At 47.2% G+C, this 22679-nt stretch overlaps 1 protein-coding gene across 2 annotated transcripts in view; it reads left to right on the top strand.

The window, feature by feature from the left end:
• The window catches only part of IGSF9B (immunoglobulin superfamily member 9B), a 235460-nt gene that overhangs the window by 167777 nt on the left and 45004 nt on the right, over positions 1-22679 (top strand). For both annotated transcript variants that reach the window (XM_073657479.1, XM_073657480.1), the window contains exons 11-12: positions 13661-13811; positions 14162-14285. In XM_073657479.1, the coding sequence (XP_073513580.1) occupies positions 13661-13811; positions 14162-14285 (275 nt within the window). The remainder of the gene's footprint in view (positions 1-13660; positions 13812-14161; positions 14286-22679) is intronic.

Genomic DNA, 22679 nt, shown 5'->3' with positions numbered 1-22679 from the left:
GACAAGGTGTTAAAGAAAAAAAAAGTGTTAAAAAATGAAAAATAAATAAATTAAAAAAAAATTGTAAAAATATAAAAAAAAATCAAAAAAATAATCCACCAAAAATAAAAAATATAATGTACCCATCAATAAATATTATTATGAAAAAAAACCAATAAAAGTACACATATTTGGTATCACCGCGTCCGTAATAAACTGACCTATAAAACTGTCCCACTAGTTAACCCCTTTATTGAACACGGTAAAAAATAAAAAACAAAGCAAAAAACAATGCTTTATCAGCATACCGCCAAAGAAAAAATGGAATAGAACGCGATCAAAAAGACGAATATAAATAAAATGGTACCGCTGAAAACGTCATCTTGTCCCGCAAAAAAAACAAGCCGCTATACAGCTCCATCATCCGAAAAATAAAAAAAGTTATAGCTCTCAGAATAAAGCGATGCAAAAAAATATTTTTCTCTATAAAATAGCTTTTATTGTGTAAAAGCGCCAAAACATAGAAAAACAATATAAATGTGGTACCGCTGTAAACGCACTGACCCGAAGAATAAAGCTGCCTTATCAATTTTACCACATGCGGAACGGCATAAAAAAAAAAAAAAAAAACAATTCCTGAATTGTTGGCTTTTGTTTATTCTGCTTCCCAAAAATCGGAATAGAAAACGATCAAAAAATGTCACGTGCCTGAAAATGGCACCAATAAAAACGTCAACTCATCCCGCAAAAAACGAGCCATAGCATGACTGTCGGCCAAAATATGGAAAAATTATAGCTCTCAAAATATGGCGATGCAAAAACTACACACAAAAAAATGTGTCTTTTAGTGTGTGACAGCTGTCAATCCTAAAAACCCGATCTGATTCTGGTATCACTGTAATCGCACCGACCCGAGGAATAAAGTCGTCTAATCACTTATACCGCACGAGGAACGGAGTAAAAAATAAACTCTATGGTTAGGGTTAGGATTAGGGTTGGGGTTTGGGTTATTGTAGGGTTGGGGTTAGGATTAGGGTTGGGTTAGGATTAGGGTTGGGCTAGGGTTAGGGTTGGGTTTTTAAAAAAAAAAAAAAAAAAATGACGATATGGCGACTAGTGTTGAGAGCAAGTGCTCACTACTTGAGTTTGCATCGGGTGCTCGGGTATGCACTGAGTATCGCGGGTGCTCGAGTGACATGCTCGAGTCTCCGCCCCATATGCTTCGTGGCCAAAAAAAACTTGCGGGGATTACCTGCCATGCATGAGCGATCCCCGCATGTTTTTTTTTGGGGTGTCTAATAACCATGAAACATGCGGGCAGGGACTTGAGCATGTCACTCGAGCACGCGCGATACATGGTGCATACCTGAGTACCCGATGCAAACTCAAGTAGCGAGCTACTTGCGCTCAAGACTAATGACAACTTATTTAATATGATGACCTAATGTTATCAAATTCTGTGTCGTACCTTTTGGGTTCAAAATGTTCACTATACCCCTTCATAAAATCCTCAGGGAACTTATCTAGATGTGTGGTGAGCACCCTGAACCCCCAAGTGCTTTACAGAAGTTTATAACATGGAGCCGTGAAAATAAAAAAAAGATCAAACTTTTTCCACAAAAATGATGTTTTAGCCCCAATTTTTTTTATTTTCACAAGGGTAAGAGGAGAAAATGGACCCCAAAAACTTTTGTGCAATTTCTCCTGAGTACGCCAATATGTGGGGAAAATACAGTGCTTGGGCGCACGGCAGAGTTCAGAAGGGAAGGAGCACTGTGTGACTTTTTGAATACAAAATTGGCTGGAATCAAGAGGGGATACCACGTCTCGTTTGGAGAGCCCCTGATGTGCCTAAATAGTGGAAACACACACCCCCCCCACAAGTGACCCCATTTTGGAAACTACACCCCTCGCTGGTTGATCGCAAAAGCGAGTGAGTGATACCATATTTTCCATTATGAATTTACCTTTCTCTAGAAAAGGCATGGCATAGCTGCAGTCTGTTATTTTGTACTTTTGCATTACAGCTCACCGAAGGGGCATACAGCTACGGTAAAATATGAATATTGTTCCTTAGCTGACCCTGACGCTAAAAATGTGTCCTAATATTATCGGAAGTATAGAACTTGCGATATTCCATATTTCGTGTCTGTGCCGGCGAGACTGTAGATTTATTTTGAGCAAAAGTGGGATTCCATGTGGGAGAGGGAATTCTTTTGAAGCCAGGACTACATCCTTCTCACCTAGGTGTATATTTATCACAGGTCTGTTCTGTTAATTGGGTTAGGGGCTCCTTTTGTACTAGCATTTGCTTATTAGCCACTTCTCCTGCGTGTGCTAATTTGCATAGCAACAGCTCCTTAGATGGTGAGCTTCTTTGACAAATAACATAGTAACATAGTTTTTAAGGTTGAAGGAAGACCAAGTCCATCTAGTTCACCCCATAGCCTAACATGTTGATCCAGAGGAAGGCAAAAAAAAACCCATGTGGCAAACACTAAGCTCCTCATTGGGGAAAAAAATTCCTTCCCGACTCCATACGACAATCAGACTAGATCCCTGGATCAACGCCCGATCAAGGAATCTAGTATTTATAACCTGTAATATTATACTTTTCAGGAAAGGCATCCAGGCCCTTCTTAAATGTTAGTAGTGAATCCTCATTACACCATCATGCGGCAGAGAGCTCCACAGTCTCACTGCTCTTACAGTAAAGAATCTGCGTCTGTGATTATGATTAAACCCTCTTTCCTCCAGACGTAGAAGATGCCCCCTTGTCCCCGTCTCAGGCCTCAGAGAAAAAAGATCAGTAGAAAGGTCTTTGTACTGTCCCCTCATATACTTCTACATAGTAATAAGATCCCCCCCTAAGCCTTCGTTTTTCCACAGTAAATAACCCCAGGTGTAATAACCTGTCTTGGTATTGCTGACCCCCAGTCCTGTAATAACCTGTCTTGGTATTGCAGACCCCCCCCCAGTCCTGTAATAACCTGTCTTGGTATTGCGGACCCCCCAGTCCTGTAATAACCTGTCTTGGTATTGCAGACCCCCCCCCCAGTCCTGTAATAACCTGTCTTGGTATTGCAAACTCCCCCAGTCCTCTAATAACCTGTCTTGGTATTGCAGACCCCCCAGTCCTCTAATAACCTGCCTTGGTATTGCAGACCCCTTAGTCCTCTAATAACCTGCCTTGGTATTGCAGACCCCCTAGTCCTCTAATAACCTGTCTTGGTATTGCAGACCCCCCAGTCCTCTAATAACCTGTCTTGGTATTGCAGACCCCCCAGTCCTCTAATAACCTGTCTTGGTATTGCAGACCCCCCAGTCCTCTAATAACCTGTCTTGGTATTGCAGACCCCCCAGTCCTCTAATAACCTGTCTTGGTATTGCAGACCCCCCAGTCCTCTAATAACCTGTCTTGGTATTGCAGACCCCCCAGTCCTCTAATAACCTGTCTTGGTATTGCAGACCCCCCAGTCCTCTAATAACCTGTGTCGCTCTTCTCTGCACCCGCTCTAGTTCAGCTATGTCTTTCTTATACACCGGAGACCAGAACTGTACACAGTATTCTAAGTGTGGTCGCACTAGTGACTTGTATAGAGGTAAAATTATCTTCTCCTCATGAGCATCTATGCCTCTTTTAATGCATCCCATTATTTTATTTGCCTTTGCAGCAGCTGCCTGACACTGGCCACTAAACGTGAGCTTGTCGTCCACCAATACACCCAGGTCTTTTTCAGTGACAGTTTTGCCCAGTGTTTTACAATTAAGCATATAATTATACATTTTATTTCCTCTGCCCAAGTGCATTACCTTACATTTATCCCCATTAAAGCTCATTTGCCACTTATCAGCCCAAGCTTCTAGTTTACATAGATCCTCCTGTAATATAAAATTGTCCTCCTCTGTATTGATTACCCTGCAGAGTTTAGTGTCATCTGCAAATATTGAAATATTACTCTGTATGCCCCCTACAAGGTCATTAATAAATATGTTAAAAAGAAGGGGGCCCAATACTGACCCCTGTGGTACCCCAATACTGACCCCTGTGGTACCCCACTGTTAACTGAGACCTAGTCTGAGTGTTTTCCATTAATAACCACCCTTTGTTTCCTATCACTGAGCCAATTCTTAACCCACATACATATATTTTCCCCTCTCCCCATTGTTCTCATTTTATGTATCAACCTTTTGTGTGGAACCGTATCAAAAGCTTTTGAAAAGTCCATATACACAACATCCACTGCATTTCCTTGGTCCAGTCCAGAACTTGCCTCCTCATAAAGCTGATCAGATTAGTCTGACAGGAACGGTCCCTCGTAAACCCATGTTGATATTGGGTCATGAGGTTATTCTTCTTCAGATACTCTAGTATAGCATCTCTTAGGAAACCCTCCAGGATTTTACCCACAGTAGAGGTTAAGCTTACCGGCCTATAATTTCCAAGTTCGGTTTTTGTCCCCTTTTTGAATATTGGCACCACATCTGCTATACGCCAGTCCTGTGGTACAGACCCTGTTATTATGGAATCTTTAAAGATTAAAAATAATGGTCTATCTATGACGTTACTTAGTTCCTGCAGTACTCACGGGTCCATCCCATCCGGGCCCGGGGATTTGTCACCTTTAGTGATTTTTAGACGCCGCTATACTTCCTGCTGGGTGAAGCAAGTGACATTTAATGGAGAATTTTTGTTATCACTAATCATGTTTTCTGTCATGCGATTTTTTTTTTTTGTTGTAAATACGGTTGAAAAAAAGTCATTTCGCATATTGGCTTTTTCCTCATCCGCATCCACCATTTCACCCAGCCTATTTTTAAGGGGGCCAACACTATCATTTTTTGTTTTTTTACTATGCATGTAGTTAAAGAATATTTTGGGGTTATTTTTACTTTCTCTGGCAAGGAGTCTCTCTGCCTCAATCTTTGCTGCCTTGATTTGGTTTTTACAGAATTTATATAATTTTCTATATTTATTTAATGCCTCATCACTACCTACTTGCTTTAGTTCTCCAAATGCTTTCTTTTTGTCACTTATTGCGCCCCTTACAGCTCTATTTAGCCATAGTGGTTTCCTCCTATTTCTAGCCTGTTTATTCCCATAGGGTATATATTGTGCACAGGTCCTATTCAGGATGCTAATAAATGTCTCCCTTAAGCTTTGTGTAGCTTTATGTCTCAGGATATCGTCCCAGTTTATTGCACTAAGATCATCTCTCAACCCTTGGAAATTTGCCTTCCTGAAGTTCAGTGTCCTTGTAACCCCTCTACTACACATCTTATTAAAGGTTACATGAAAACGTATTATTTTGTGATCACTATTACCCAAGTGACCCCCAACTCGTATATTTGATATGCGGTCTGGCCTATTGGTTAATATTAGGTCTAGCAGTGCCCCCCTTCTTGTTGGGTCCTGAACCAGTTGTGAAAGGTAATTGTCTCTCATAGTTCTCAGTAACCTATTACCTTTGCTTGAACTACATGTTTCTGTCCCCCAATGTATTTCAGGGTAGTTGAAGTCCCCCATAATAATGACTTCTCCTTGAGTCGCTGCTTCATCTATTTGCTTTACGAGGATATTTTCCGCTGCTTCCATTATTTTTGGAGACTTATAACAAACCCCTATCAGTAATTTATTATTTTCCCCCCTCCCCTTATCTCCACCCACATGGACTCTATATTTTCATTAGATTCACATATTCTCACACAAGATGGGTTTTAAGGATGATTTTACATATAAACACACACCCCCCCCTCGCTTGTTTGTACGGTCATTTCTGAACAGACTATAGCCCTGTAAACTAACTGCCCAGTCATGGCTCTCGTCCAGCCACGTCTCAGATATCCCTACCATGTCATAATTATTTTCCAACAAAATAAATTCTAATTCCTCCATTTTGTTGGTGAGGCTTCTGGCATTAGTGTACACACATTTTATGTATCTCTCTGTTCCTCTATTCCTTCTTACTTTATTGACTGTTCTAACCTTACCCCCAATTTCTTTTTGTGTCCAGGTCACTATCTGCACTATCTTCCCCACCTATAAAATGAATACCCACCCCCCCCAATCCCTAGTTTAAACACTCCTCCAACCTTCTAGCCATTTTCTCCCCCAGCACAGCTGCACCCTCCCCATTGAGGTGCAGCTGGTCCCTAGCGTAGAGTCTGTAGCCAACTGAGAAGTCGGCCCAGTTCTCCAGGAACTCAAATCCCTCCTTCCTACACCAGTTCTTGAGCCACTTATTTATATCCCTAATCTCCTGTTGCCTCTCTGGCATGGCACGTGGTACCGGTAGTATTTCAGAGAATACCACCTTGGAGGTCCTTGCTTTAAACTTGCAGCCTAATTCCCTGAAATCATCTTTAAGGACCTTCCACCTACCTCTAACTTTGTCATTTGTGCCAATGTGCACCATGACCGCTGGGTCCTCACCAGCCCCTCCCAGTAATCTGTCAACCCCATCAGCGATGTGCCGGACTCGAGCGCCAGGTAGGCAGCACACTGTTCGATGATCCCTGTCTTTGTGACAGATTGCCCTATCTGTTCCCCTAATAGTTGAGTCCCCCACTACCAGCACCTGCCTGGCCTGCCCTACTCTCCTATTTCCCTCTTTACTGGAGCTGACACTCCTCCGGCTTTCAGGGGACATGCCTTGCTGCAGCAGTGCTACCCCTGTACCGTCACTCCCCTCATCTGCTAACTTTGCAAACTTATTGGGGTGTGCCAGATCAGGACTAGCCTCCCTGGCACTCTTCCCTCTACCCCCCCCCCCCTTCTAACTGTCACCCAGCTAGCTGCCTCACTGTCCTGCAGCTCCCGACTACCACCCTCGAACACATCTACCCCAGTGAGCTGCTGCTCAGTGAGCAGCAGACTCCTTACCATGTTGTCAATGGATCTCAGTGTTGCCAGCTGCTTATTTAAATCCAGTACCTGGGCTTCCAAACGCACAACGTGCACACATCTCGCACAGCAGTATGCACCCACGACCGGCTGTTCAAGGAATGCATACATGTGGCAAGATGTACACTGGATAGCATTGTCAATAATGGAGCTCATTTCCTAATGGGGATTGCAATAGACAGAATGTTAAGTAAAAAGAAATGTAAAGAATTACTAAAATACAGACAGCAATTCAGTCCAAATTCCTCCCTTCCAAACTCCCTGAATCCAAAGTCACTGAACAACAAGTCACACACTTACTTCCGTTTGCACTTTCGCTCCGGTCACATTCAGCTCGTTCACACTCGCTAAGAGGGTTTTTTTTTTGTTCCCCCCACCCTTTTGCAGCAATGCACCCTACAGCTCAATGCACTTCCAAAGGACTCAAATGGTATGGAGAAGGGGGAATGAGAGGTTTCAGGGGGAGAGAGAAATTCTTAATAATTTCTATGACATTTAGCATATGGAATCTGATGTGATACGCTAGTGTCTCCGGTCTTATTCTCAGGGCGGCACTTTCGTGGGTCTGTATGATACTTATTCTCAGGGCGGCGCTCTATCCCGGGTCTGTACATTGCTCGTTCTCAGGGCGGCGCTTTCGTGGGTCTGTACATTGCTCGTTCTCAGGGTGGCGCTCTCTCCCGGGTCTGTACATTACTTGTTCTCAGGGCTACGCTCTTGCAGGTCTGTACGATGCTTGTTCTCAGGACGGCGTTGTGAAGACCCGGTGTTTTCCGTGGGCATAACGCTACTCAGACAACACAGGGTGATGGTAAAACAGTGCGGCAATACTTTACTGAACCACAAAGCGGACACTAAACACACAGAACAGTCCCAGCAAATACCCAAGATGGTACAACATTACACAGTCTCACCCTTCCTTCTCCGCCCGCCTGGGATAGAACAGCTCCGACTTTGGAGACGTCCATGGCCGACTACCTCAACCAGTGGGCCCCCACATAGAGAATCATATCATAGAATCATAGAAGGTAGAGTTGGAGGGGACCTCCTGGGTCATCTAGTCCAACCCCCTGCTCAAAGCAGGATTCACTAGATCATCTCAGACAGATGTCTGTCCAGCCTCTGTTTGAAGACGTCCATTGAAGGGGAACTCACCACCTCTCGTGGCCGCCTGTTCCACTCATTAATCACCCTAACTGTCAAAAAGTTTTTTCTAATATCTAATCTGTGTCTCCTCCCATTTAGTTTCATCCCATTGCTTCTAGTCTTTCCTTGTGCAAATGAGAATAAAGATGATCCTTCTACAATGTGACAGCCCTTGATATATTTGTAGACAGCTATTAAGTCTCCTCTCAGTCTTCTTTTTTGCAAGCTAAACATTCCCAAATCCTGCAACCGTTCCTCATAGGACATGGTTTGCAGACCAGTCACCATTCTGGTCGCTCTTCTCTGAACTTGCTCCAGTTTGTCTATGTCTTTTTTAAAATGTGGTGCCCAAAACTGTACACAGTATTCCAGATGAGGTCTGACCAAAGAGGAGTAAAGACCGATAATGACTTCACGTGATCTAGACTGTATGCTTCTGTTAATACATCCCAGAATTGTATTTGCCTTTTTTGCTGCTGCATCACACTGTTGACTCATGTTCAGTCTATGATCTATTAGTATACCTAAGTCTTTTTCACATGTACTGTTGCTTAGCTCTATTCCTCCCATTCTGTATATGCTTTTTTCATTTTTATTGCCCAGATGTAGTACTTTGCATTTTTCCCTGTTAAAAATCATTCTGTTGGTTGCTGCCCACTGCTCCAGTTTATTTAGGTCTTTTTGAATCCTCTCTCTCTCTTCTCTAGTATTAGCTATCCCTCCTAGCTTTGTGTCATCAGCAAATTTAATCAGTTTACCCTCAATTCCTTCATCTAAATCATTGATAAAGATGTTGAACAATACAGGTCCCAGGATGGAGCCCTGTGGTACCCCACTTGAGACATTCATCCAGCTGGATGTGAAGCCATTTACAACCACTCTTTGAGTCCGATCACTAAGCCAGTTATGAATCCACCTAACAGTTGCCTGGTCCATTGCATACTTGGTCATTTTTTCAATAAGGATGGTGTGAGATACTTTGTCAAATGCTTTGCTGAAGTCAAGATATACTATATCTACAGCATTTCCCTGATCCACCCAGTCAGTGATTCTGTCATAGAAGGAAATTACGTTAGTCTGACATGACTTGTTAGTTACAAACCCATGCTGACTCTGGTTAATCACTTCATTCTTATCCAGGTACTTACATACATGTTGTTTAATAATTTGTTCAAAGATCTTTCCTGGTATAGAAGTCAGACTCACCGGCCTATAGTTCCCTGGGTCCACCTTCTTCCCCTTTTTGAAGATAGGAACAACATTTGCTCTTCTCCAGTCTTCTGGGACTTCTCCTGTTCTCCAAGAATTTTCAAAGATTATGGAGAGTGGTTCTAAAATTTCTTCTACGATCTCCTTCAGTACTCTGGGGTGTAATTCATCTGGACCTGGAGACTTGAACTCATTTATGTTAGCTAAATATTCCCTCACAATCTTTCTGTTTACAGATAACTTGGATTCCTCTATTCCTTTAAAAGGACAGTGAAGATCAGTTGATGTTACATTTTCTTTCTGAGAGAAAACAGATGCAAAATAGGAATTAAAAAGTTTGGCCTTCTCAACATCCTCTCTTACCATTTCTCCATTTTCATCCTGTAAAAATCCTATAGCATCTTTGACTTTTCTTTTACTTTTGACATACCCCCAAAATCCTTTAGGTAGCAGCAAGCTTCGGAAGCTAGCAGTCCATCGAGGTACAAGGCCAGGAGACCCGAGGGTCCCACCCTGGCCTCTCCGAGAGTTTCCATGGGGCCAGATAAACGGCGGGTCCCAATCTGGCTTCTCCAAATGTCTCCATGGGTTTCAGGCGACCGGAGGGTCCCACCTGGCAACCCCAAACAACATATCCATGGGGCCAGGTGACTTCATCGTCCCAACCAGGTCTCCCCAAAATGTATCCATGATCTCTCTGATGGCCAGTGGAGCAGATATGTATCCTTCCAGTCAGGGTCGTACCCTTAGGCCAGAATCCTGTAGAATCCAAATCTGTGTCTCTTTGGATAAAGCCGTCCTACCACGCTGATGGTGTGAAGAGAGTCTGATCTTTGATTCTCCTTGTAAATTCTCTTTCCAATCTCTGTTTCAAATCTCTCTGCTACAGAATCACATGTCCCTTAACCCCTTCATGACTGGAGCATTATTATTCTCCAGGTCATTACGAGTTCGTAGACACCAAACCTGTACAGGTTCTTTTTCATTTAGGTGGTGAAAAAAAATTCCAAAGTTTGCTTAAAGAAAAAGGCACCATTTTTTGGGATCTGGGGTCGGGTGAGGGCTTATTTTTTGCGCGCCGGGCTGACGTTTTTATTGATACCATTTTGGGGTACATTCAATGTTTTGATCGCCTGTTATTGCATTTTATTGCAATGTTGCGGCGACCAAAAAACGTAATTCTGGCGTTTGGATTTTTTTCTCGTTACGCTGTTTACCAATCGGATTAATTCTTTTTTTATATTGATTGATCGGGCGATTCTGAACGTGTCGATACCAAATATATGTATGTGGGGTTTATTTTTTATTTTATTTTGAATGGGGCAAAAGGAGGGTGATTTAAACTTTTTTATAATTTTTAAAACCTTTTTTTCTTTTTGCTTCCTTCTATAGTTTCCATAGGAGACTAGAAGCAGCACTTGTCTGATCGCCTCTGCTACATAGAGGTGATGAGCAGATCACCTCTATGTAGCAGAAATGCTCCTGTGCTATGAGCGCCGACCACTAGGTGGCGCTCATAGCGATCAGTACATTACAACCACTGGGGTCTGCTGCAGACCCAGGGTTGTCATGCCCACCCATCAGTGACCCACGATCACGTGACGGGGTCACCGGTGGGCGGGGTAAGTGACGCGCATCTGGTGCGGCGCTGTTAAATGCGGCTGTCAGAGATTGACAGCGGCATTTAACTAGTTAACAGCCGCGGGTGGATCCCGATTCCACCCGCGGCTGTTGCGGGCACATGTCAGCTGTAGGAATCAGCTGACATGTGACCGGTTCAGTGCGGGTTCAGCGCCGGTGCCTACTATAACTGACCACGTCGGAAAGGGGTTAAGGTTAAGTGCACACGTAGCATTTTTGATGTGTTTTCGCGGCGGTTTTCCCACGCGAAAATGCATCAAAAATGCTCTGCCAGCTATTGCAATGGTAATCCTGATGTGCTGTGCACATGATGCGGAAATTTACGCTCAGAATTACTATTGCGGAAAAAAACGCAGCACGTCCATTGTTCAGGCTTTTCCTCCCCAAATTCGCGCCCATTGACTTGAATTGAACCGCAGCAAATCCGCAGGTATAATATTTATACCTGCGGATTTGCTGCATTTCAATTAAAGCTAATAGGTGCAAATGCGTTGCGGGTGGTACCCGGGTTGGGAGAGGAGGACTACTACTCCTCTCATCCGACCGCCGCTCCTGATGATAACAGCGAGAGCGGCGCGGCTGGGGGGAGCAGTAGTCTCCTCAGCCAAATCGGCGTGCTCTTGATGGTAAAAAAAAAGTAAAAATGAAAAATCAAACCACTATACTCACCTGTCCGGTGTCCCCCGGTGTTCTCCTGGTCCTTGTCCCCGGCGATGTTCTCCGGCCAGCGGTAGACTGCGGGGAGCGGGCTCGCTCCCAGCAGTGTACTGCACTGCCAGGACCTGCGGTCACGTGAGCAATCAAGTGATCGCTCACGTGACCTCGCCGTGGAAACATTCTTCAGAATGCTCCCACAGTGGTGAGCTCACCGGGGCTGATCGGCTGATCTTCAGCTGATGAACCACAGTGACCTCCTGCAGCATGTATACTGATAGGAGCGATTTTACACCCCAGTCAGTATACAATGCTGTCTTCTACAGCAGTGACCTGGATCGCCGCGGGACAATCGTTAGCGGTAATCGTGGACTGCGTAGTGACGCGAACAGGTGAGGAATATGGTTGCTTCGCCGACAGAGTTCAATAAAAAAAAAAATTTAAAACCGTGTGTTTTTTATTTCATTAAAATACTTTATTTTGTCTGTGTATTTATTGAAAAAGCGGCAACCACTTTAATACGCGGTTAGTAATGGGGGCGTGAACTCCAACCCCATTACCCCACTCGCCTCTGCTACAGGGCAGTGGGAAGAGCGGAGGCTAAGTGCAAGATTTGGCGCATCTTATGGATGCGTCATTTCTGGGACTGCTGAGGGGTGATATTAATAGGCGTGCAGGTGGCTAGTATCCCATGGGCCCTTCCCTGGCTATTAATATCAGCCTGCAGCTGACTAGTTTAGCCTTTTCTGGTTAGATTTTATAGGGGGAACCCATGTCATATTTTTTTTTTTTTTAATTTTAGGCTTTGTGCCCACAATTCGGGCGTAGCAGCGCTTTGGATACAAATTTCTCTTACGGAGACTAGCAACTCCACAAGAGAATTTGACATGCTGCGGGCATGAAAGACGCACCGCATGTCAGTGTCCGCGGGTGATCCGCAGCCTCAGATGTACGCATAGATGACATGGGATTTCTAGAGATCCCATCCACTATACCGTAACATCTGGACGCTGCGTGTTTGACGCTGTATAAACACGCAGCGTCAAACCTGCAGCGGCTCCTGACCATGGCCACGTACCCAAACTCACCCACAGCATGTCCATTTCTGTACCGGACACGCTAGTCTCCACTGCAGATTTTGACCGAAATGTCATTATATGCGGTGGATTCACATGTACCGACAACAAAAGTGCGGCATTAGAACACAGTGTTTTGGACGCAGCAAAAATACTCTGCGTCCAAATCGCTGCTGAGTGCTGATCGGGGGGACGTAGCAGCTACCGAAACAGCTGTGAGCTGTTAATAATGGCCAGGGCCCATGTTTGCAAATTGCACCTTCCTAGGCTAAAAATAGAAGCTCACAGCTGCCCCAGAAATTACATGAATGGAAATGCTAATGACAGTTGGGCGAATTGGATTAGCTGACACCTAGCTCTTTTGTTTGGTGATGACAAGGTGTCAATCAGACCCTTTCTTCACCAAACCTAATTAAAGTAAACACACAAAGAGCAAACGCTTTATTTGAAATACAACAGACCCATTCTTTAATAATTTAAATTAACCAATATACTCACCCCAGTTCTAACGGTAATCCAAGGGTTTAAGCAATGTCCCACCAAATAACTTTATTTCGCTCCAAAAAGCAGTCATTGATGTACAAAAACGCGGCAAAACCGCATGGTTTTTCCACAGCGTTCTTCCTGCTAAAGAGATGCAGAAATGCTCAGGAAATTTCTGCTTCAGATCCTGAACGTGCGCACATAGCCTTAAATAGTTACAGTTGTCCTTTAAGGTACTCATTCTCAGGTAAGGGGTTAGGGAGGGCATTAGTCACAGGGCTCAGGTATCATTGTTTGTGCATTTAATCAATTTACGGAGTTTGTCCTGTTTTGTGAGTCCTCAGGGCGGAAATCTTGCGGGTCTGTATGATACTTGTTCTCAGGATTGCGTTCTCACAGGTCTGTGCTATATTCGTTCTCAGGATGGCTCTCTTGCGGGTCTGTGCGATATCCGTTCTCAGGGCGGATCGGTCTTGCGGGTCTGTAGGATACTCGTTGTCATGGTGGCACTCTCGCGGGTCTGTGCGATATTCATTCAGTAGTCTTATTCTGTGCGGTCTTGTTGCAGGTGGGGCGCCCCTCTTCCAGTAAGCACAGCGTGCTGCCCAGCGGCTCCTTACAGTTTCGCTCACTCAGTAAGGACGATCACGGAGAATGGGAATGTGTGGCCAGTAACGTGGTGACCAGCATCACTGCCAGCGCCCACCTCACGGTTATTGGTGAGTACAAGGTTCTTTCTGAGGGGCTTTATGTCACCAGTGCGTTCTAAGATCTCTGCTTGCCGCAAATGAGTAGGGTCGTTGTCTTTCCTGACTCTGTCCTGGTCACCGAGTAATTCTTATATGGCAGTCGGTCAGATCTTGTATCCGGACGCTGCTCAGGGTCTGCAACCTCCTGTTTACATTCACTGACTGCAAGCTGAGGTCTTGACAACTTTGATTGCCAAATCTCCCTATAGGCCCTGATGCCCCCGCCTGTGGCCTGCCCTGTAGCTCCCATATGCCTCCTTTGCACCCACTGTTATGCTTCTTTGTGGGGCTTTCTGACCTTTGTGGACCCTCCTTTCCAGGCACCAGTCCTCATGCTCCTTCAAGTGTTCGGATCCTGGTGTCCATGAACGCGGCGAATGTGTCTTGGGAGCCGGGCTACGACGGAGGACTGGAGCAGACATTCTCAGTTTGGTACGGCGCTCTGTGAGTCACCCAGCATGCTTTGCAGCTTTCTCTCCTTTGTCGTCATGTGACTTCCTTACTGTGATGGGGATGTGACCCTGATGACCCCAAGTCCCTCACACATAGAGAGCGCTGGGTTTATAGCTACCTCAAGTATATACCAGGACCCACCTATCTACAGTGATGACACTTCCTGTCATGTGATTGTACTCTCTGGTGGGTGCGCTCTACATGAGGAGGCAATGACTGATGGGTGCGCTCTACATGAGGAGGCAATGACTGATGGGTGCGCTCTACATGAGGAGGCAATGACTGATGGGTGCGCTCTACATGAGGAGGCAATGACTGATGGGTGCGCTCTACATGAGGAGGCAATGACTGATGGGTGCGCTCTACATGAGGAGGCAATGACTGATGGGTGCGCTCTACACTAGGAGGCGATGACTGGGTGCGCTCTACATGAGGAGGCGATGACTGATGGGTGCGCTCTACACTAGGAGGCGATGACTGATGGGTGCTCTCTACACTAGGAGGTGATGACTGATGGGTGCTCTACATGAGGAGGCGATGACTGATGGGTGCGCTCTACACTAGGAGGCGATGACTGATGGGTGCTCTCTACACTAGGAGGTGATGACTGATGGGTGCGCTCTTCACGAGGAGGCGATGACTGATGGGTGCGCTCTACACGAGGAGGCGAATGACTGATGGGTGCACTCTACACTAGGAGGCGATGACTGATGGGTGCGCTCTTCACTAGGAGGCGATGACTGATGGGTGCGCTCTTCACGAGGAGGCGATGACTGATGGGTGCGCTCTTCACGAGGAGGCGATGACTGATGGGTGCGCTCTTCACGAGGAGGCGATGACTGATGGGTGCGCTCTTCACGAGGAGGCGATGACTGATGGGTGCGCTCTTCACGAGGAGGCGATGACTGATGGGTGCTCTCTTCACGAGGAGGCGATGACTGATGGGTGCGCTCTTCACGAGGAGGCGATGACTGATGGGTGCGCTCTTCACGAGGAGGCGATGACTGATGGGTGCGCTCTACACGAGGAGGCGATGAATGACTGATGGGTGCGCTCTTCACTAGGAGGCGATGACTGATGGGTGCGCTCTACACGAGGAGGCGATGACTGATGGGTGCGCTCTACACGAGGAGGCGATGACTGATGGGTGCGCTCTACACGAGGAGGCGATGACTGATGGGTGCGCTCTACACGAGGAGGCGATGACTGATAGGTGCTCTCTACACGAGGAGGTGGTGACGCTCTCTCATGGGTGTGCTTTACACTTGGAGGTGATGACTGATGGGTGCTGAAGACACAGCTTTTAACCTTAATTATCCAGACGTGTAAATGCAGTAGGCCAGGAGCCATACACCTTTATTTTTATGTTGACTTTTGAATTTGTGTTTGTTTCTTCGGGTGGGATAAGAAACATGGACTTTTGTCATAAGTCTGAATGTTGACTTCTCTAGTAGGGTGAGTTGATATTTGTTAATTGATGGATGGCTGTTATTCACATCTTATATCAGCTCCTACAGTTTGTCTGTTATCTCTGGAGGACAGGGAGGACTGGTCTTTGAACAATGAATGTTTTCTAAATATTTTGCTTTAACCATTGTGTGGGCCCTGTGGCTTGTTGACTCATAGAGCAGAGTTGTATAAGCTATGCATATAAGCTATCGATTATATGCTCAAACAATGAAGAGTTAAACTAATTTCACCTCCCCTCTGACCTGAAGATGATGTCCTTGAAGGACAGTTCTGAACTATATAAGGAGGTTATGCCTCTGTATCAGGAGTCTTTTTACAAAACCACAGACAGGAACACTCTAAGTGACAGCTCTACAGGACAGCATGGCTCCATCCAGAGGGCTACAGATCTGCTCCAGTGACTATCACAGAACCCATGGATACATTCGGGAGAAAGCCAGGTTAGGACCCACCAGTCACCTAGTTCCATGGAGATGTTTGGGGTAGCCAGGTTGGGACCCACCGGTCGCCTGGAACCCATGGATATGCACGGAAAAAAACAAGTTGGGACCATGCGGTCATCTGGTGCCATGGATATGTTTGGCGAAAGCTAGCTTGGGACAATCCTGTCACCTGGTTCCATGGATATGTCCTGAAAAGCCAGGGTGGGACCCTCTGGTTTCCTGGCCGCAACTCAGTGGACTGTCAGCTTCCTAAGCTTGCCGCTACCTCCTATCTGTGGGTGTCCACCCAAAGTGGGGTGTCACTAGTTGAGGTAGTTGGCCCTGCAAGTCCCAAAGTCGCAGCTGTTCTATCCCAGGCGGGCCAGCGGAAGGGTGAGACTTTGTAATTTTGTACCATCATTGGTATTTGCTGTGACTGTTCTATGTGTCTATACTTTATTGAACAACCAAAGAGATTATTGCCAAACTGTTTTACCCACATCCTGTGTTGTCTGAGTAGTAGTATACCCACGGAGGACCCCGGGTCTTCACAGGTGCGCTCTACACTAGGAGGTGATGATGCTCTCTTATGTGTGCACGCTATACTGAGAGGTGATGACTGATGGATGCTGTGAAGACCCGGGGTCTTCCGTAGGCATAATACTACTAAGACAACAGAGGGTGAGGGTAAAACAATGTGGCAATACTTTATTGAACCACCAAAGAGACTATAAACATATAGAATAGTCTCAGCAAATGCCCAATACTCCCGCCGGGAATAGAGCAGCTGCGATTTTGGGACTTCCAGGGCCAACTACCTCAACCAATGGCCCCCCTGCCAAAAAGGAGATGAAGCTGACAGTCCATCGAGATACAAGGCCAGGAGACTCATGGATCCCACCCTGGCTTCTCCCAAGAGTTTCCTTGTGGCCAGATGACCGACTGGTCCCAATCTCTTTTCCGAATATCTCCATGGGTTCCAGGCGACCGGAGGGCCCCACCTGGCAACACATTGTCCCAACCTGGTTTCCCCAAATGTATCCATGAGTTTTCTGATGGTCAATGGAGCAGATCTGTATCCTTCCAGCCAGGGCAGTGTACCCTTTAGGCTGGAATCCTGTAAAATCCAAATTTATGTCTCTCTGGATGGAGCCATGCTATCAAGCTACTGTCCTGAAGAGTCTTTCTGATTTTCTGATTCACCTTCTTGCAACAGGATAGAAAACCCTTTTTATATTTATATATGTGGCTAAGGTCATCACTCACAGGTTAGGGGGAAAGGTGTAGATCTCAGGTCTCATTGTTTGAGCATTTAATCAATTTGCATAGTTGATATCCCCCTGCTCTTGTAAATCAACAACTAGCTGGCTTAGTACAATATGCAGTTAGCATATTAACAAACACTATTGTTCACAGACCAAGAGAAGTCAACATTCAGACTTAAGCCCCCGTCACACTAAGCGAGATCGCTAGCGAGATCGCTGCTGAGTCACAAGTTTTGTGACGCAACAGCGACCTCAGTAGCGATCTCGCTACGTTTGACACTTAGCAGCGACCAGGCCCCTGCTGTGAGATCGCTGGTCGTGTCGGAATGGTCTGGACATTTCTTTGATCGTTGAGGCCCCGCTGGGTAGCATGCATCGGTGTGTTTGACACCTTACCAACGACCTTGTTGATGACTCGGACACAGAAACATATAGGCATGCATCGTTATACAGATCGTTACGGGTCACCGCATCGTTGCTGCGTCGTTGGGAAGATCTGACTGTTTGACATCTCACCAGCGACCACATAGCGACGCAGCAATGATCCCTGCCAGGTCGTATCGTTGTCGGGATCGCTGTAGCGTCGCTTAGTGTGACGGGGCTTTTATGCAAATGCTAGTCTGTCCTTGACCCACCAAAGAAACACACAAATTCTAAAGTCAACACAAACACAATAGTGTCTTTCTCCTGGCTTAACAAATCTAAACGTCTGGGTAATTAAGATTAGAAGCAATGTCGTCACAGATGTGCTCTACACTAGGAGGTGATGACACTCTGATGGGTGCGCTCTACACTAGGAGGTAATGATTCTCTCTGATGGGTGATCTCTACACTAGGAGGTGATGACACTGATGGGTGCGCTCTACGCTAGCAGGTGATGACTCTCTCTGATGGGTGCGCTCTACACTAGGAGGTATTGATTCTCTCTGATGGGTGCGCTCTACACTAGAACGTGATGACCCTCTGATGGGTGATCTCTACACTAGCAGGTGGTGACGCTCTCTGATGGGTGCGCTCTACACTAGGAGGTAATGATTCTCTCTGATGGGTGCGCTCTACACTAGAACGTGATGACACTGATGGGTGCGCTCTACACTAGCAGGTGATGACTCTCTGATGGGTGTACTCTATCCTAGGAGGTGATGACGATCTCTGATGGGTGCGCTTTACACTAGGAGGTAATGATTCTCTCTGATGGGTGCGCTCTACACTAGGACGTGATGACCCTCTGATGGGTGATCTCTACACTAGCAGGTGGTGACGCTCTCTGATGGGTGCGCTCTACACTAGGAGGTAATGATTCTCTCTGATGGGTGCTCTACACTAGGAGGTAATGATTCTCTCTGATGGGTGCGCTCTACACTAGGAGGTAATGATTCTCTCTGATAGGTGCTCTACACTAGGAGGTGATGACACTGATGGGCGCGCTCTACACTAGGAGGTAATGATTCTCTCTGATGGGTGCGCTCTACACTAGGAGGTAATGATTCTCTCTGATGGGTGCTCTACACTAAGAGGTGATGACACTGATGGGTGCGCTCTACACTAGGAGGTAATGATTCTCTGTGATGGGTGCGCTCTACACTAGGAGGTGATGACACTGATGGGTGCGCTCTACACTAGGAGGTAATGATTCTCTCTGATGGGTGCTCTACACTAGGAGGTGATGACACTGATGGGTGCGCTCTACACTAGGAGGTAATGATTCTCTGGGTGCTCTCTACACTAGGAGGTGATGACACTGATGGGCGCGCTCTACACTAGGAGGTAACGATTCTCTCTGATGGGTGCGCTCTACACTAGGAGGTAATGATTCTCTCTGATGGGTGCGCTCTACACTAGGAGGTGATGACACTGATGGGTGCGCTCTACACTAGGAGGTAATGATTCTCTCTGATGGGTGCTCTACACTAGGAGGTGATGACACTGATGGGTGCGCTCTACACTAGGAGGTAATGATTCTCTGATGGGTGCGCTCTACACTAGGACGTGATGACCCTCTGATGGGTGCGCTCTATCCTAGCAGGTGGTGACTCTCTGATGGGTGCTCTACACTAGGAGGTGGTGACGCTCTCTGATGGGTGCTCTCTACACTAGGAGGTAATGATTCTCTGATGGGTGCTCTCTACACTAGGAGGTGATGACACTGATGGGTGCGCTCTACACTAGGAGGTAATGATTCTCTCTGATGGGTGCGCTCTACACTAGGACGTGATGACCCTCTGATGGGTGTGCTCTACCCTAGGAGGTGGTGACGCTCTCTGATGGGTGATCTATACACTAGGAGGTGGTGACATTCTCTGATGGGTGCGCTCTATCCTAGGAGGTGGTGACTCTGATGGGTGCGCTCTACCCTAGGAGGTGGTGACGCTCTGATGGGTGTGCTTTATCCTAGGAGGTGATGACGCACTCTGATGGGTGCGCTCTATCCTAGGAGGTGGTGACTCTCTGATGGGTGCTCTACACTAGGAGGTGGTGACGCTCTCTGATGGGTGCTCTCTACACTAGGAGGTAATGATTCTCTGATGGGTGCGCTCTGTCCTAGGAGGTGGTGACTCTCTGATGGGTGCGCTCTATCCTAGGAGGTGGTGACTCTCTGATGGGTGCGCTCTGTCCTAGGAGGTGGTGACTCTCTGATGGGTGCGCTCTATCCTAGGAGGTGGTGACTCTCTGATGGGTGCGCTCTACCCTAGGAGGTAGTGACGCTCTGATGGGTGTGCTTTATCCTAGGAGGTGATGACGCACTCTGATGGGTGCGCTCTATCCTAGGAGGTGGTGACTCTCTGATGGGTGCTCTACACTAGGAGGTGGTGACGCTCTCTGATGGGTGCTCTCTACACTAGGAGGTAATGATTCTCTGATGGGTGCGCTCTATCCTAGGAGGTGGTGACTCTCTGATGGGTGCGCTCTATCCTAGGAGGTGGTGACTCTCTGATGGGTGCTCTACACTAGGAGGTGGTGACGCTCTCTGATGGGTGCTCTCTACACTAGGAGGTAATGATTCTCTGATGGGTGCTCTCTACACTAGGAGGTAATGATTCTCTGATGGGTGCGCTCTATCCTAGGAGGTGGTGACTCTCTGATGGGTGCTCTACACTAGGAGGTGGTGACGCTCTCTGATGGGTGCTCTCTACACTAGGAGGTAATGATTCTCTGATGGGTGCGCTCTATCCTAGGAGGTGGTGACTCTCTGATGGGTGCGCTCTACACTAGGAGGTGATGACACTGATGGGTGCGCTCTACACTAGGAGGTAATGATTCTCTCTGATGGGTGCGCTCTATCCTAGGAGGTGGTGACGCTCTCTGATGGGTGATCTATACACTAGGAGGTGGTGACACTCTCTGATGGGTGCGCTCTATCCTAGGAGGTGGTGACTCTGATGGGTGCGCTCTATCCTAGGAGGTGGTGACTCTCTGATGGGTGCTCTACACTAGGAGGTGGTGACGCTCTCTGATGGGTGCTCTCTACACTAGGAGGTAATGATTCTCTGATGGGTGCGCTCTATCCTAGGAGGTGGTGACTCTCTGATGGGTGCGCTCTGTCCTAGGAGGTGGTGACTCTCTGATGGGTGCGCTCTACACCAGGAGATGATGACGCTCTCTGATGGGTGATCTATACACTAGGAGATGATGACGCTCTCTGATGGGTGCGCTCTATCCTAGGAGGTGGTGACTCTCTGATGGGTGCGCTCTACCCTAGGAGGTAGTGACGCTCTGATGGGTGTGCTTTATCCTAGGAGGTGATGACGCACTCTGATGGGTGCGCTCTGTCCTAGGAGGTGGTGACTCTCTGATGGGTGCGCTCTACACCAGGAGATGATGACTCTCTGATGGGTGCGCTCTATCCTAGGAGGTGGTGACGCTCTCTGATGGGTGCGCTCTACACTAGGAGATGATGACGCTCTCTGATGGGTGCGCTCTATCCTAGGAGGTGGTGACTCTCTGATGGGTGCGCTCTATCCTAGGAGGTGGTGACTCTCTGATGGGTGATCTATACACTAGGAGATGATGACGCTCTCTGATGGGTGCACTCTATCCTAGGAGGTGGTGACTCTGATGGGTGCGCTCTACCCTAGGAGGTAGTGACGCTCTGATGGGTGTGCTTTATCCTAGGAGGTGATGACGCACTCTGATGGGTGCGCTCTATCCTAGGAGGTGGTGACTCTCTGATGGGTGCACTCTATCCTAGGAGGTGGTGACTCTCTGATGGGTGCGCTCTATCCTAGGAGGTGGTGACTCTCTGATGGGTGCGCTCTATCCTAGGAGGTGGTGACTCTCTGATGGGTGCGCTCTATCCTAGGAGGTGGTGACTCTCTGATGGGTGCACTCTATCCTAGGAGGTGGTGACTCTCTGATGGGTGCGCTCTACCCTAGGAGGTAGTGACGCTCTGATGGGTGTGCTTTATCCTAGGAGGTGATGACGCACTCTGATGGGTGCACTCTATCCTAGGAGGTGGTGACTCTCTGGGTGCACTCTATCCTAGGAGGTGGTGACTCTCTGATGGGTGCGCTCTATCCTAGGAGGTGGTGACTCTCTGATGGGTGCGCTCTATCTTAGGAGGTGGTGACTCTCTGATGGGTGCACTCTATCCTAGGAGGTGGTGACTCTCTGATGGGTGCGCTCTGTCCTAGGAGGTGGTGACTCTCTGATGGGTGCGCTCTGTCCTAGGAGGTGGTGACGCTCTCTGATGGGTGCGCTCTACACCAGGAGATGATGACGCTCTCTGATGGGTGCGCTCTATCCTAGGAGGTGGTGACTCTCTCTGATGGGTGCGCTCTACACTAGTAGATGCCGCTCTCTGATGGGTGCGCTCTACACTAGTAGATGCCGCTCTCTGATGGGTGCGCTCTATCCTAGGAGGTGATGACACTCTCTGATGGGTGCGCTCTATCCTAGGAGGTGATGACGCTCTCTGATGGGTGCGCTCTATCCTAGGAGGTGGTGACTCTCTCTGATGGGTGCGCTCTACACTAGTAGATGCCGCTCTCTGATGGGTGCGCTCTATCCTAGGAGGTGGTGACTCTCTCTGATGGGTGCGCTCTACACTAGTAGATGCCGCTCTCTGATGGGTGCGCTCTGTCCTAGGAGATGATGACGCTCTCTGATGGGTGCGCTCTGTCCTAGGAGGTGGTGACTCTCTGATGGGTGCGCTCTGTCCTAGGAGGTGGTGACTTTCTGATGGGTGCGCTCTGTCCTAGGAGGTGGTGACTCTGATGGGTGCGCTCTA

Source organism: Phyllobates terribilis, unplaced genomic scaffold (genome assembly GCF_046119375.1).
Source record: "Phyllobates terribilis strain yellow unplaced genomic scaffold, ASM4611937v1 Scaffold_12__6_contigs__length_324123572, whole genome shotgun sequence".
Classification (NCBI taxonomy): domain Eukaryota; kingdom Metazoa; phylum Chordata; class Amphibia; order Anura; family Dendrobatidae; genus Phyllobates; species Phyllobates terribilis.
This window is presented reverse-complemented; position numbering and strand designations above follow the sequence as displayed.